Raw genomic sequence first — 12985 nt, forward strand, 5'->3', positions numbered from 1 at the left:
TTTATGATTGGTATCATTGCTGCATTAGCAGTAGTGTGGGGCTGAGCAGGTGGTTATGCAACTACGTATCCTTGTACTCCTACAGAGCAGTAGTCCGTTCATCCCAGTTACTGAGCAGCACCTTAAGGGGACTGTAAAGAGGAGCAGAGGTCATAGGGTGCCAACATCGCCATACATCTTGGCATGCTGTCATGTCCAGCATCATGGTTGTGCATCCAAGTCGAGTCAAGCTAAGCAGCATGGTGCTCACTGGTGGCAGAACGTTTTTAAGACGGTAGCTTGATGCTGGAGGGTATGTATCCAAGATGAGGAATCTGTGGAAGGAAGATATTCACTAAACATAATATTCACAGTAACCCCCGAATTTGAAAAAGATTGCTGCTCATAATTCACTGAAGCAAATTGTGTTTGCATAAAATGCCACATATATTACCAATATAAGCTTCAATAAATACCCACACATTAACTCTGCATTTCAGTGACACTGTATCAGACTATAATCTTCAATATAATAAAACAAAAATCATGTGTCAAGGGATGGATGGAATTTTAAAAACGGCACAAACATGAAAAAACACAGTAGAAAAGAAAATTAAATCTGAGGATTTCAAAAGGGAAGGTTTTTTTTTATTGGTTCTTATGGACGGAAAATTCTTATAAGCACATACACAAAAATTTAACAAGTTCTCTTCCAATGATAACATTGAACATAGAAATAATTGGTGTATTCAAAATGCAAATTAAAACTATTCAATCCGAAATTAAATGTACATGTGAGGGTATTCTAGCCTAAAACCCCTGGCTGGTAATAATTTTAACCCACAACCAAACACATTACATTCCATTACCAATTCATAAGTGTATGTGTTTCTTCAAGATTTATGATTAGAAGTGGTCAACAATTAATAAACTTAAATAACCGTTAAAACTTTTACTGAGCATATTTTGGCATGTTAATCCTGAAGTGTCCATTTATTCGAATCGCGTTTTATACAAAATAGCTCAACCAAATGTTGTGCAAAAAACGGCTCACCTTGCAAAATGAAACTAAAAGGGATTTTCGTTATAATGTAAGAGATGGTCTTCAGAGAGGTCTTGTGTACATTTAAATTTGCGACATATGGTAAGGAAACAAAGCATTACAGCAACATTACAGATGTCCTTGAACTTATCTGGAAAGCACGATTTATAATCGAAATTATATTTAAAAAATTCAAACTGAATTGTCCAAATTCACGGGGGCAAAAACATAAGGGTACTACTGGCATACAGTAATACTGTACATGTGTACACCATTTCAAACTGTTTTAACAGTTGAATTAAGTTAACGTATTAAAATTTCAAGACATCTTTTAAAGTACACGATTATTTAAATGTCTAGCAGCTATTTTTGACTTATAAATATATACAGTATGGTAACTCTTAATAGAAAATGTTAAGTAGAGTTAGACTTCATATACAGTAGCTATAAAATGTTTCACTTACAAAAGAAAAAGCAAAATATGCCACTGGAAATGATTTGCTCTGTTGAGGTAAACGTTCTGTATCAAAACAGTACTGGAAATATTCTTCATGTAAGGCAATGCTCTAGATGTTACTCAGATTCGATCTATCTTAGAGCCTGTACAATTAAGTTATTTCAAAAGGGAGTATGGCAAGGACAACATTGCAGTATAACAGTCTCAGTATAGGGCTTTTAAAATAATGTTGCATTGATCGCGCTCTTGTATGCTCTACCTTATATATATGAACATTTATCAGTGTGGCTCTACATAATGGTAAACCCAATTGATAAGTCAGTGATTCGCCCAAATACAATTCTAAAAACGTAGCTAGTCAGTTTCTCCATTTTGAGAAATACAACAGTTCCTTAAATATATACTTTTTCATCAGACATAATTGACATTGAATGAGCAATGTTTTTTTTTTTCGACACTACACACGTAAGTGTGGTCCATACATAAGCGTCATTGAAGAGGATTTGTCAGTTACATTCAGTGATCGTCTTCAGATGTTCCTGATCATGGTTTTCTTATACTGGCCACTGCTTTCTTTGCTGCATCATCAAGGTCACTGGCAGCGCTAATTGGCAGTCCACTCTCACTCAAAATGCGCTTGGCTTCTTGTACATTAGTGCCTATCGTAGGGAACACAAGATAACAGTGAAATGAAAATGTCCCCATATGATAGTATTTTATTTTGATTACCATAGAGAATATATTAGGATTAACTTCATTATTTCTGAAACGTCCACATCATAGTGATGTTCAGATTGAATTTGTGAGCAAAAGCAATTATATTCAAACATAACAGAAAGGGACACTATACCAGGCGGTAGAACGGAACACCTCAAAAAAGGCAATTTCAAGAAGAATACAAAGCATTAGGGCCTTATTGAAAGCACCATAATTCCCCCTTAAGTATAAATGGCATTCAAGCGCCAAGGCACCAACTATAAAGAAAATAACATGCCACAGAAGAAAAAGTTACTTACCCACGGTAACGTTCTTTCGACTGGATGTTCCTCTAACATATTCCTCATCTTATGATATTTCCATATCCAGCTTTAGCTGCTTCGGAAATAATTTCCCCAGCAGAGGGCGCTGCGCGTCGATGCCTGTCAACTCGATGTTCCTCAGAGGCCTCTGTCTCGATGTCATCGTGGTATAAAGCACGCACAGCGACTGTTGGCTTCAGTTCCACTTTTTACGTGTATAGGATATCCTACATCCGGCAGTTAATCCTCCTGAAAGAGCGAAGACTGCAATCACATGGAAAATTCTACTGCAGGGCAGGTTGGAAGGGGTGATGGGGCTACGTGGGAGGAACATCCAGTCGAAAGAACGTTACCATGGGTAAGTAACTTGTTCTTCAAATGGATTGTGTCCTCCCCTACATATTCCTCATTTTATGATAAACTCCCAAAGCAGTCATTGTATGTATTCCTGGAGGAGGGAGTCAGAATGTTCAGACTTATGAAAATTTAGGAGTGCTTGTATAGGTCTGTGTACACAGAATGTGGCACTGACTTTCCAAATAAACCTTCCCGGCTTGAGGAAGAGTCACGATTATATTGTTTGGTAAAAGTGTGTACGGATGACCATGTGGCTGCCGCTCAAATATCTTTAATTGGGACACCCCTCTGTAAGGCAGAGGATGTAGCCATGCCCCTGGTCGAATGAGCTCTAAGGATCATTTCCTGCTAATCTGTAGCATTCAGATATTCCTAAAATGATCCATCCTGAAAGTTTGTTTCAAAATTGACATACCCAACTTGTGGCCCGTGTAACCTACAAAAAGGTGGCCATCCAATCTTGGTTTAGACATTCTGGAGATACAGAAAGTTAGTGCATACCTTGGAACAAGCCTGTGTAACCTTTCGCTCTTCCTTTACAGGATGAGGAGGATAAAATTAAGGCTATTTTCTGAGTTAAATGTAACTCAGACACAATCTTATGTAAGAAGGTAGGTTTAACCTTAAGGACCACCTTGTCTTTAAAGAAGATTGAATAAGGAGGCTTGCAGGACAAGGTCTGAAGTTCACTTACTTTTCGAGGTATTGCGATGGCCACTAAAAGCACGGTCTTTAAAGTAAATAACCTTAAAAGACAGGAATGGATAGGCTAAAAATGGGCACACATTAGACATTTCAACATCAAGTTGAGTCCCAAATTGGGACTTGCAATGGGACCGGAGGAAATGTATTTGTCAGTCCTTTTAAGAATTGTATCACTAGTGCGATCTTGAAGAAGGGAATAGTTTCTTACCTGTAACTCCATTTCTCCAGCATTGGTATCTTTCATGGATTCACATGCTTTGAATATTCCCCGTCGTCAGGCTGGGAATCCCCGGTACATTATATAGACCCTTTCCCGTAGGAAAACTTTTTCGACGCTTATGCGTCCTATCCACCTCGTTTTGTATCATGCGTGCCCGTACCGTCAGGACGTCATGATATAAATACAGGCCCCGCCCCCGCGCTCCCTCAGATTTCGGCCCCCAAAGTAGTGGGGGAACCGGTTTGCATGTTCAGGGGAGGCAGGTGGGCGCATGTGAATCCATGAAAGATACCAATGCTGGAGAAATGGAGTTACAGGTAAGAAACTATTCCCTTCTCCAGCATTGGATCTTTCATGGATTCACATGCTTTGAATAGATTACATAGCAGTACCACCCCCAAGAGGAGGCGTGCATGCAAACCCATATACTTTCTTCGCAAAGGCCGTTCCCTATGATCATGTATACATCAGTAATCGTTAACATAGGAAAACGAACCACATACAGTCATAAATTCCACAGGATGTAACCCCTCAGCCGGGGCTTACCTTATTGGAATAGGTGTCGAAGCACCGCCTGTCCCATCCGGGTGTCTTCGGCATGTTGCTGCGACAGGCAGTAATGGCGGGTAAAGGTGTGTGTAGCCGCCCAGGTAGCCGCCATGCAGATGTCCCCTAGAGGGACTCCGGCCCACAGTGCCGTCGACGATGCCGCTGCTCTAGTTGAATGAGCTCTTGGCCGTCGTAGAAGAGGCTTCCCTGCCCTGGAATGGCAGTACGAAATGGTAGATGACACCCATCTTGATAGTCCTTGCTTTGAAATGGCTTTTCCTCTAGCACCCAACCCATAGGCCACAAACAGCTGTCTCGTTTCTCTGAACGGTTGCGTACGATGAAGATAAAACTTGAGAGCCCTTTTTACATCCAATGTGTGTAGCATGCGCTCCGCTCCCGAGCATGGCTCCGGAAAAAACGTAGGCAACACGATAGAAGAGTGTTTATGAAACACCGAAGGAGCTTTTGGTATGAACTGTGGGTTAGTGGCTAGGACTACCTTGGTCTTGAAAAATCGTAAGTATGGTGGGTCCACCATTAGAGCCTGAACTTCTGAAATACGTCGGGCTGAAGTGATGGCCACCAGGAAGGCCAATTTCCACGACAGAAACTTTAGAGACGATGATGACATTGGCTCAAACGGAGGTTTCATAAGAGACGTTAAGACCAGATTGAGGCTCCACTCCGGTGGAAATTTCTTCTCTGGAGGGAAACTCCGAAAGAGGCCTTTAAGGAAGTGCTTAATCAGGCGGTCGCTGAACAATGGTGCCGAGTGCCGTCGACGAGTAAACCTGGAAATGGCTGCTAGGTGTACTTTTATTGACGACACCGACAGGCCCTTTTGAGCTAATAACAGCAAGTATGGAAGGAGCTGTTCCGGCCTAATCGATTGCGGGGCCAAACCTGGTTGATCCTCACACCATTGACAGAACCTTTTCCATTTGTACGCGTATGAGGCGTTTGTGGAAGGTGCTCTTGCCGCTTGCAGGATACGTTGACAGTCCTCCGGAATCGTTAGCCGACCAAATTCGGCGAAGTCAGGAGCCAGGCCGTCAACTTGAGGCTGTCCGGGTCGTGATGCCAAACGACACCCTCCTGTCGAGACAGAAGGTCGGGGGTCTTCTGGAATCTCATCGGTTCCGCCGCCGCTAAGTGTAGTAGGTCTGAAAACCACACCTGTCTGGCCCAGTATGGGGCCACCAGAATTACCCGACATGGGTACCTGAGGATCCATTGCAACGTCCTCCGGACAAGGGGAAAAGGAGGGAATGCGTACAGGAATTTGTTCGTCCATGGGAATGAGAACGCATCCCCCAGTGAGCCCTGCTGAGGCCATCTGCTTGCGTACTGATGGCATTTCTTGTTGTTCTTCGTTGCAAACAGGTCTATGGAAGGGTGTCCCCATTCCTTGAATACTTGTTGAAGTTGTTGGTCGTTCAGCACCCATTCGTGAACTTCGTTCATTTCTCTGCTGAGGGCATCGGCTTCCACGTTTTTCACTCCTGGTAGGTGAAACGCTAAGATTTGCATGTTGTGTTGCAGGGCCCAATGCCAGATTTTCTGTGCCTCCGTCGATGGGGACCTGGAACGTGTCCCTCCTTGTTTCCTCAAGTAGAACATCGTAGTGGTGTTGTCCGTCATGACACGCACCACCGAGTCCCTCAGTTGCGGAAGAAAAGACTTCAGAGCCCATCGCACTGCTCTCAGTTCTAGCAGGTTGATATGCAGGGAGGACTCCTGCAAAGACCACTGGCCTTGTACCTGTAACATATCCAGATGAGCTCCCCATCCGCTCAGCGATGCATCCGTCACCACCGTCTTTTGGAACTCTGGTTCCAGTAGAGGCATCCCTTTCGTTAGATGAGTAGACACTTTCCACCAGCCGAGTGCTTGAACTAGTTGTTCGTCGACGATCAGTCTGTCGGACCAGCGACCTCTGCTCTGCGCCCAACGGTCCGCTAGAAATTCCTGGCAAGGCCTCATAAACAGACGGCAGTTGTTTATTAACGGAATGCAGGACGACATGGTCCCTAGCAGGGACATGTACTTGCGCACAGAGACCTTGGTACCGCCTCTCCATTCCGACGCCTTGTTTTGAAGTTTCTGAATTCTTTCGCTGGATGGTTTCACCAGGCTTGTGTGTGTATGAAACTCCGCTCCTAGAAAGACCAAGGTCCTCGAAGGCTCTACTGAGGACTTGTTGAAGTTTATTGCGAAGCCCAGTTCCTGTAAGATGGACATTGTGGCTCGTAGACTGTCTCGTGTTTGTTCCTTGGATGACCCTCTGACTAGCCAGTCGTCTAGATATGGATAGACATGATGACCATCCTTCCTTAAATGGGCCGCTATAGGGGCCAAGCACTTGGTGAACGTCCTGGGGGAGGACTTGAGCCCGAACGGGAGGACCTTGAACTGAAAATGCTTTCTCCCGACGACGAATCTTAAATATCTCCTGTGTCGTGGGCGTATTGGGATGTGAAAATAAGCATCCTGAAGGTCTAGTGATGATAGATAGTCCATGGGTTGCACCGATCTGATAACCTCTTGGAGTTTTAGCATTTTGAATTTTTGGCTCTTTAGCCACTTGTTGAGTACCCTCAGGTCGAGAATGGGCCTCCATTTGCCGTTTGGCTTTTTGACAACAAAGAACCTGGAATAAACTCCTTGGCCTTCCTGTGCCACAGGAACTCTCTCTACCGCCCCTTTTCGCAACATAAGCGCCGCCTCTTGTCGTAGGATTTGGAGGTGGGGCTGTGTCGAGAATAAAGGAGGAAGACGCGGAGGCTTGTCTTTGAATTGCAGCGCATGACCCATGCGAATCGTGTCTAGGACCCATCGATCTTTGGTGATGCATTTCCATCGGTCGAAGTGATGAGAGACTCGACCCCCCAGGACGTTCCGAAGGCCGTCATTGGTTGCTGGTTTGCTTGTTCTTCGTTGACGACGGACCTGAGCCTCGCCGCCTGGAGGCTTGATAGTCCCTGCTTCCACGTGCCGACTGGGACGCTCGTCTGAACCCTTGTGAAGAGTAGGAGGGCCTGTTAAATCCACGGTCCCTCGAGGCTCCAAAGCGGGAGTTTCCAGAAGCACCTCTGAAGGGGCGAAAAGAGCGAACATTTCTACCCGTTTGAAGGGCGCCGAGGGACCTAGCAGTATCCGTGTCTTCTTTCATCCCTTTCAGCGCTTCATCAACCTTTTCGCCAAACAGGTGCTCCCCTTCGCATGGCATGTCCAGGACTTTGTACTGTACTTCAGGACGGAAAGTAGTACATTTGAGCCACGCTTGTCGACGAAGCACTACTCCATGGTTGATTTGTTTGAAACCAGACTCTGCTAGGTCAACTGCGATATTAATAGCGTGGTTCGAGGCCTCTTCGCCGTCCCGCACCAGTAACATAGCTGCTTTCCGGTGTTCGTCTGGCAGGTGTTCTAGGATAGGGGCTAATTTGTGCCACATTTCCCTATCATATCGTGACACGATCGCTAAGGAATTGGCTGCTCTTACTGTCGTCGCTCCGACCGAGAGCACCTTCTTTCCAAATGCGTCCTGCCTCCTAGCCTCGCTTTCCGGTGGCGTTGAACATTTTTGCTGGACCCTGGCCTTCCTAGCCGCTGCCGCCGACACCACCGAGTCAGACAGAGGCTGTGATGTTAGACATTTTGGAGTGGACTCCGGAGCTTTAAACTTTTTCTCGATCCGTCCCTTTATGGCTGGTTCCGAGAACGGATGGCGCATCGTCTTGAGACCTTCTTGCCACACGTGGTCAAGGATTGGGATGGCAAATACCGATTTTCTCCTTTGACCCATATGGTCAAAAAGGAAACAGTCTTTCCTCTGCTCCTCAGGAATCAAGCCGAATTCGGAACACGCTTTCCCCATCATTGCATGGAAGGCTCCCACATCATCAGGGGGAGATGGCTGTGTCTGGCTCCTCGTAGACTCCAATTCTACATCCGAATTCCATGTCGGGTCCCTCGACGGTGACAGGGAGATGTCTGACCCCGAGTCATCACGTATAGAGTCGGACTCCGACAACTCACCCTCCTCCTGAGCTCGAGGACGATCTTTCACCGCCTGGGGAGCCGATGGGTGTTTCGTCGACGAGCGAGCCGTACAAGTTTGCTCGTCGACGGAAGGTACAGACAAAAGTGACGATGACGTCCCAGGTTGAGGGAACTGCGTATCCAGCCGCTGTAGTAGCTTCTGAAGAGTATTAAGCACATCCAGAGACAAAACCGTCTGGGGGGTCAGTAACGTGGATGATATAGGTACCATACCCCCGCTCGCACTCGTCGCCGTCGTCGTCGACGTGGAAGGCCGTAAGCCTAAATCCGATGGCTGCAGAACCATGTCACCTTCCCCTTCCGCCGAGCAGGCCGTGTCTGGCTGCAGTAAGACCTCAGGGGGGATCGGGTCATAGACCTCAGGCAGCCAAGCCATAGACTGAGTCTCCGTCGACGAAGGAATCCCAACCGCTGCTGCTTGAACGGTAATAGGCATCGTCAATGACACCGAGGTCGACGAGCAAGTCGTCGTCGTCGAGCCCTTAGACTTCGTCGTCGATTTCGATGCCGACTTCCCGGCTGAAGCTTCTCGACTCACGGAAGACCTGGGACGGTCCCCTGAGGAGGATTTAGACAGCGCTAGCCTCTCCGTCTTAGATGATGAGGAGGAGGAGGGCTTTTTATGTGATGAGGAGGATCCAGCATGTTTTCCCTTATGCTTGTCCTCAGCGCGAATTTCTGCTGGCCGCACCTTCTTCGATGGAGGCTCCGACTTGCTCCTGGAGGCCGTGGAGCCAACTTCCGAAGCCGGGTAGGCACCCGCTCCGTCATTAAGCCAGTCGACCAGCCTTCTTTTACGGTCCTTAAGGGTTTTTTGGGAGAAACCCTGGCATATCTCACATGTATCCGCCGTGTGGTGCGGGTGGAGACAGTAGATACAGTCCATGTGGCCGTCTCCTTCATAAACCTTTTTGAGGCCACAGGTTGCACATGGGCGAAATAACGCCTTTCCAGACATAATTCTCCAGAATTTGAACTTCGCTTACGCGAAACAGACAAAAAATAAAAAACAACCTAGTTTTCACTAGTAGTAAACACGAGGATCCCACTACTTTGAAAGACGGTTGAAATCTGAGGGAGCGCGGGGGCGGGGCCTGTATTTATATCATGACGTCCTGACGGTACGGGCACGCATGATACAAAACGAGGTGGATAGGACGCATAAGCGTCGAAAAAGTTTTCCTACGGGAAAGGGTCTATATAATGTACCGGGGATTCCCAGCCTGACGACGGGGAATATTCAAAGCATGTGAATCCATGAAAGATCCAATGCTGGAGAAAGATACTTGTTCAGAGGAGCACTTCAAAATAGAAACCGCTTCCATGCGCTAGCTGCAGAACTTGTTCCAACGGCAGCGGTACAAGGATTTTGTCGCTGGCCTTCTGGTCAAAAGCAAAATCTCTATTACATCGTTCGGGAGGTCCCAATTCTTGTATCTCAACCTCTTAGAAACCATGAGTGAAGGTTGTGCGTCTTGACCTCTGGATGGAGAACCCGATCCTCCTCTTTCAAGAGAAGGTGCTCTCTTTGTGGGAGACATATTAGAGGGCAGATGGACATATTCAGAAGGTCTGGGTACCACGTCCTCCTGGCCCAATCCAGAGCAATTAGGATCATAGATTTCCTGAACCTCCTCAACCTCCTGATGACTTGAGGAATGACGGGGACTGGAGAAAACGCATACAGGAATGGAAACTCCCAGTCCACTATGAATGCGTCCCCTAAAGCTCCTCTTAGGTGAAATTCCCTTGAGCAGTACTGCTCGCACTTCCGGTTGACACCAGTAACAAACAGATCCACTTGAGGGGTTCCCCAGGGTGAAGATCTCTTGAAGGACTTCCTGAGCTAGTTCCCACTTGTGGGTGTTAGGCAGAATCCTGTGCAGTTCCGTGGGTAACACTGCAAAAAGATTAAGACTACAGGAGCAGCAGTAAACCCATTTGGTAGCAGTCTGCACCACCCAGATTTACCTGGTAGCTGTGGCTGAGCAGTCAGACCTCTCTCAAGAAGAGTGGGGCAGCATGCAGAGTATACACAATAGGGCCAAAACACAGTAGAGCAAACAAACACTGACCAGAGCTTTGTATAAAAAGTATATAGTTATTTATTTAAAACACACTTTAGGTAATACACTAGCACTCTCAGTGAAAAGTAATCTAACACAGTCAGGTAAGTATACACACCTCCCTTGATAACTATCAGACAAGTCAGGGTTGAAGCACTACTATTTGTTAAGACAGAAGTGAGCGCTTATAAAACAGTTCCCAACACTTAAGAGTTCAGAACAAGGGGAGAAAGGCAGGTTATACTGTAGAGCCAAAATTCATAGGCCAGGCCCACTTTAAATGGAGCAAAGCTAAATGTGCCCAGGATCACACGGTTTAAAGTCTTTGCAGAGTGCTCAAAAGAGGTTGGGGTGAGTCAAAAGATATAGTTAGAAGGCTTGGAGCCACACCAGTTTAGAAGCCAAGGATTTAAGGGTCACCTTTAGCAATCTGTAGAAAGGGGAGGCCAGACAGGACACAGTACCTTAAGAGGAAGGAAGCTCCAGCGGGGGCAGTTGTTCCTGGCAGTGGTTGAGGTTCGTGGTTCCGACCAGGGGAAGAGAAGGTCTCGTCGAGGAGGAAACGTGGAGTCTCTGCACTGCACAGGGATGAAACCAGCCACGGAGTTCCCGATTAAAAGGTGCAGTCCTTTTATTCGCAGTCAAAAGTGGTGAGCTTGGCTATCCAGCCGCCGGGGTGCTTGGCACGGGCGATTCGACCAAGAGCCATCTTTGGAAGGCGAAAAGGGTGAACTGGTTGGTCCCACCAGTTCAGAGGAAGAAGACTCGTCCAGCAGAAGATCTTCTCTCGTCGTTGGGAAAGTGGTGAGGTAGCTGCAGCAGGGCTTCACCGGTGGTGTCGTCGTGGCAGATGGCTCAGCTTCGTCCCTCTTCGGATTCTTAGGTCCTGTGGCGACTTCTGAAGTTCTAGTCCCAAAGACCCTGCTTTTATGCAGAAAAACCCCCATTCATCAGCCTGTCAATCACACATGCTAAGTGGTGAGCCGGCGGCTCACCACTGGGCCAATCAGAGTAGAGTGCGACTTGGGTTGCTAAGGCAATGCAGTCCAGGGTGCCAATTCCCCCCTTCACCCTTCCTGTGGAACCCAGAGTGGCACCATTTGGAGGGCTTCTGTGGAGAAGCCCGCCAAAATAGTGGAACAAAGGGCTCGACCTTGGTCAGAGTTACAGAGACGGACACAAACGCCATTTTAGAATAGAGTTCTGGCAAAAAGACCCAACCGGTTATTTAATATTAAATAAATAAACCAGCGGTATCTTTAACATTGCACCAAAAAGTGGTGCGTTTAAAATCAATGGGAAAATCCCATAAAGAATATTCCGGAGGAATATTTTGCGTGGTAACCACTGCCACCAGTCAGAAACTCGACGAGGGGGGACAGGACAGTGCCCCCTAGAAAACAGACCCAGGGGCAATCGAATTACCCCTTACCAGTACTTCCACAATATGATGGTTTGTACTGGTTCTGTTCACAATTTTGGACTAGTAACGCCAATGGTGACTTTACATGCCCTGGGAGACAGTAGTCAGTCCCAGGGTATGGAGTCTATATTTGGGGGTCACTGTGACACCCCTGTGGTACTGCACTGAGGGTGCTGTGTACCACACATACAGAAAAACAGATGATACCCTATGGAGTAAAAAGGAAAACCCCATAGCCCATAAGCACATAACAAGTCAAAGACATACCTCCAATCATGTCTAAGAGTGGGAGTAAAAGAGTCTCACTCTTAGCAGGAGAGAAAAAAAAAATCCAGCAAAGCTGCTGGGGGAACCCACTAGGTTTGGGAAATTAGCCTTATAAGAGAATTCTCCCTAACAGTGGGAGACTGCTCTGCCTGCTCAGAGCGTCTGCCGCAATATTTTCTAATCCGACTAGGTGAACTGCAGATAGGCAGATTCCTTCTTGAATTGCCCAGAATCAGAGCTGCATTGCTTCTCTTCATAGTGTTAGTGACCCTACGCCTCCTCTATTGTTGAGGTATTGCATGGCCACAGTGCTGTCCGTCATTATCAGGACATTCTTTCCCCCGCACAGAGGGCAGAAAGGCCTTCAGCGCAAGTCTGATTGCTCTCTGCTCCAAAAGGTTGATATGTAGTTTGGACTCCGATGGACACCAATGACTGCTGAATGTCAGATTGTTGATATGTGCTCCCCACCCTGTGAGTAGACGTCCGTTACTAACTTTATCTCCGGCCATGGCTGCCAAAAAGGTTCTCCCTTAAGAATGTTGTCCTTGCAGACCCACCACAGGAGATCCTGGGCGACTGTGCTTGGAACCTGAAGGATATTTGACATCCTGCCTGAGAATTGAGACCATTGAGTCCTGAGAGCCCACTGCAGGGATCTCATTCTCAGGCGTGCTTCTGGCACCAGAAAAGTCGAAGGCCGGGAGACGCTGGGCACTTTGGAATTTGATGACCATCTGTAGATTGTCTTGAGCACTCACTTCTGGTGGCAAGGCTTTTCCCAGGGATGCACCTAGGACTCCTCCAATGAATTGGAGCTTTTGAGATGGTAC

At 46.9% G+C, this 12985-nt stretch overlaps 1 protein-coding gene across 2 annotated transcripts in view; it reads right to left on the reverse strand.

The window, feature by feature from the left end:
* Nucleotides 1–605: 605 nt before the first annotated feature.
* The window catches only part of SUCLG2 (succinate-CoA ligase GDP-forming subunit beta), a 732334-nt gene continuing 719954 nt past the window's right edge, over nt 606–12985 (reverse strand). For both annotated transcript variants that reach the window (XM_069643788.1, XM_069643789.1), the window contains exon 11: nt 606–2137. In XM_069643788.1, coding sequence (XP_069499889.1) covers nt 2022–2137 — 116 coding nt within the window. In that variant the 3' untranslated portion in view covers nt 606–2021. The remainder of the gene's footprint in view (nt 2138–12985) is intronic.

This window comes from Ambystoma mexicanum, chromosome 2p (assembly GCF_040938575.1).
Source record: "Ambystoma mexicanum isolate Mex_15411 chromosome 2p, UKY_AmexF1_1, whole genome shotgun sequence".
Lineage (NCBI taxonomy): Eukaryota > Metazoa > Chordata > Amphibia > Caudata > Ambystomatidae > Ambystoma > Ambystoma mexicanum.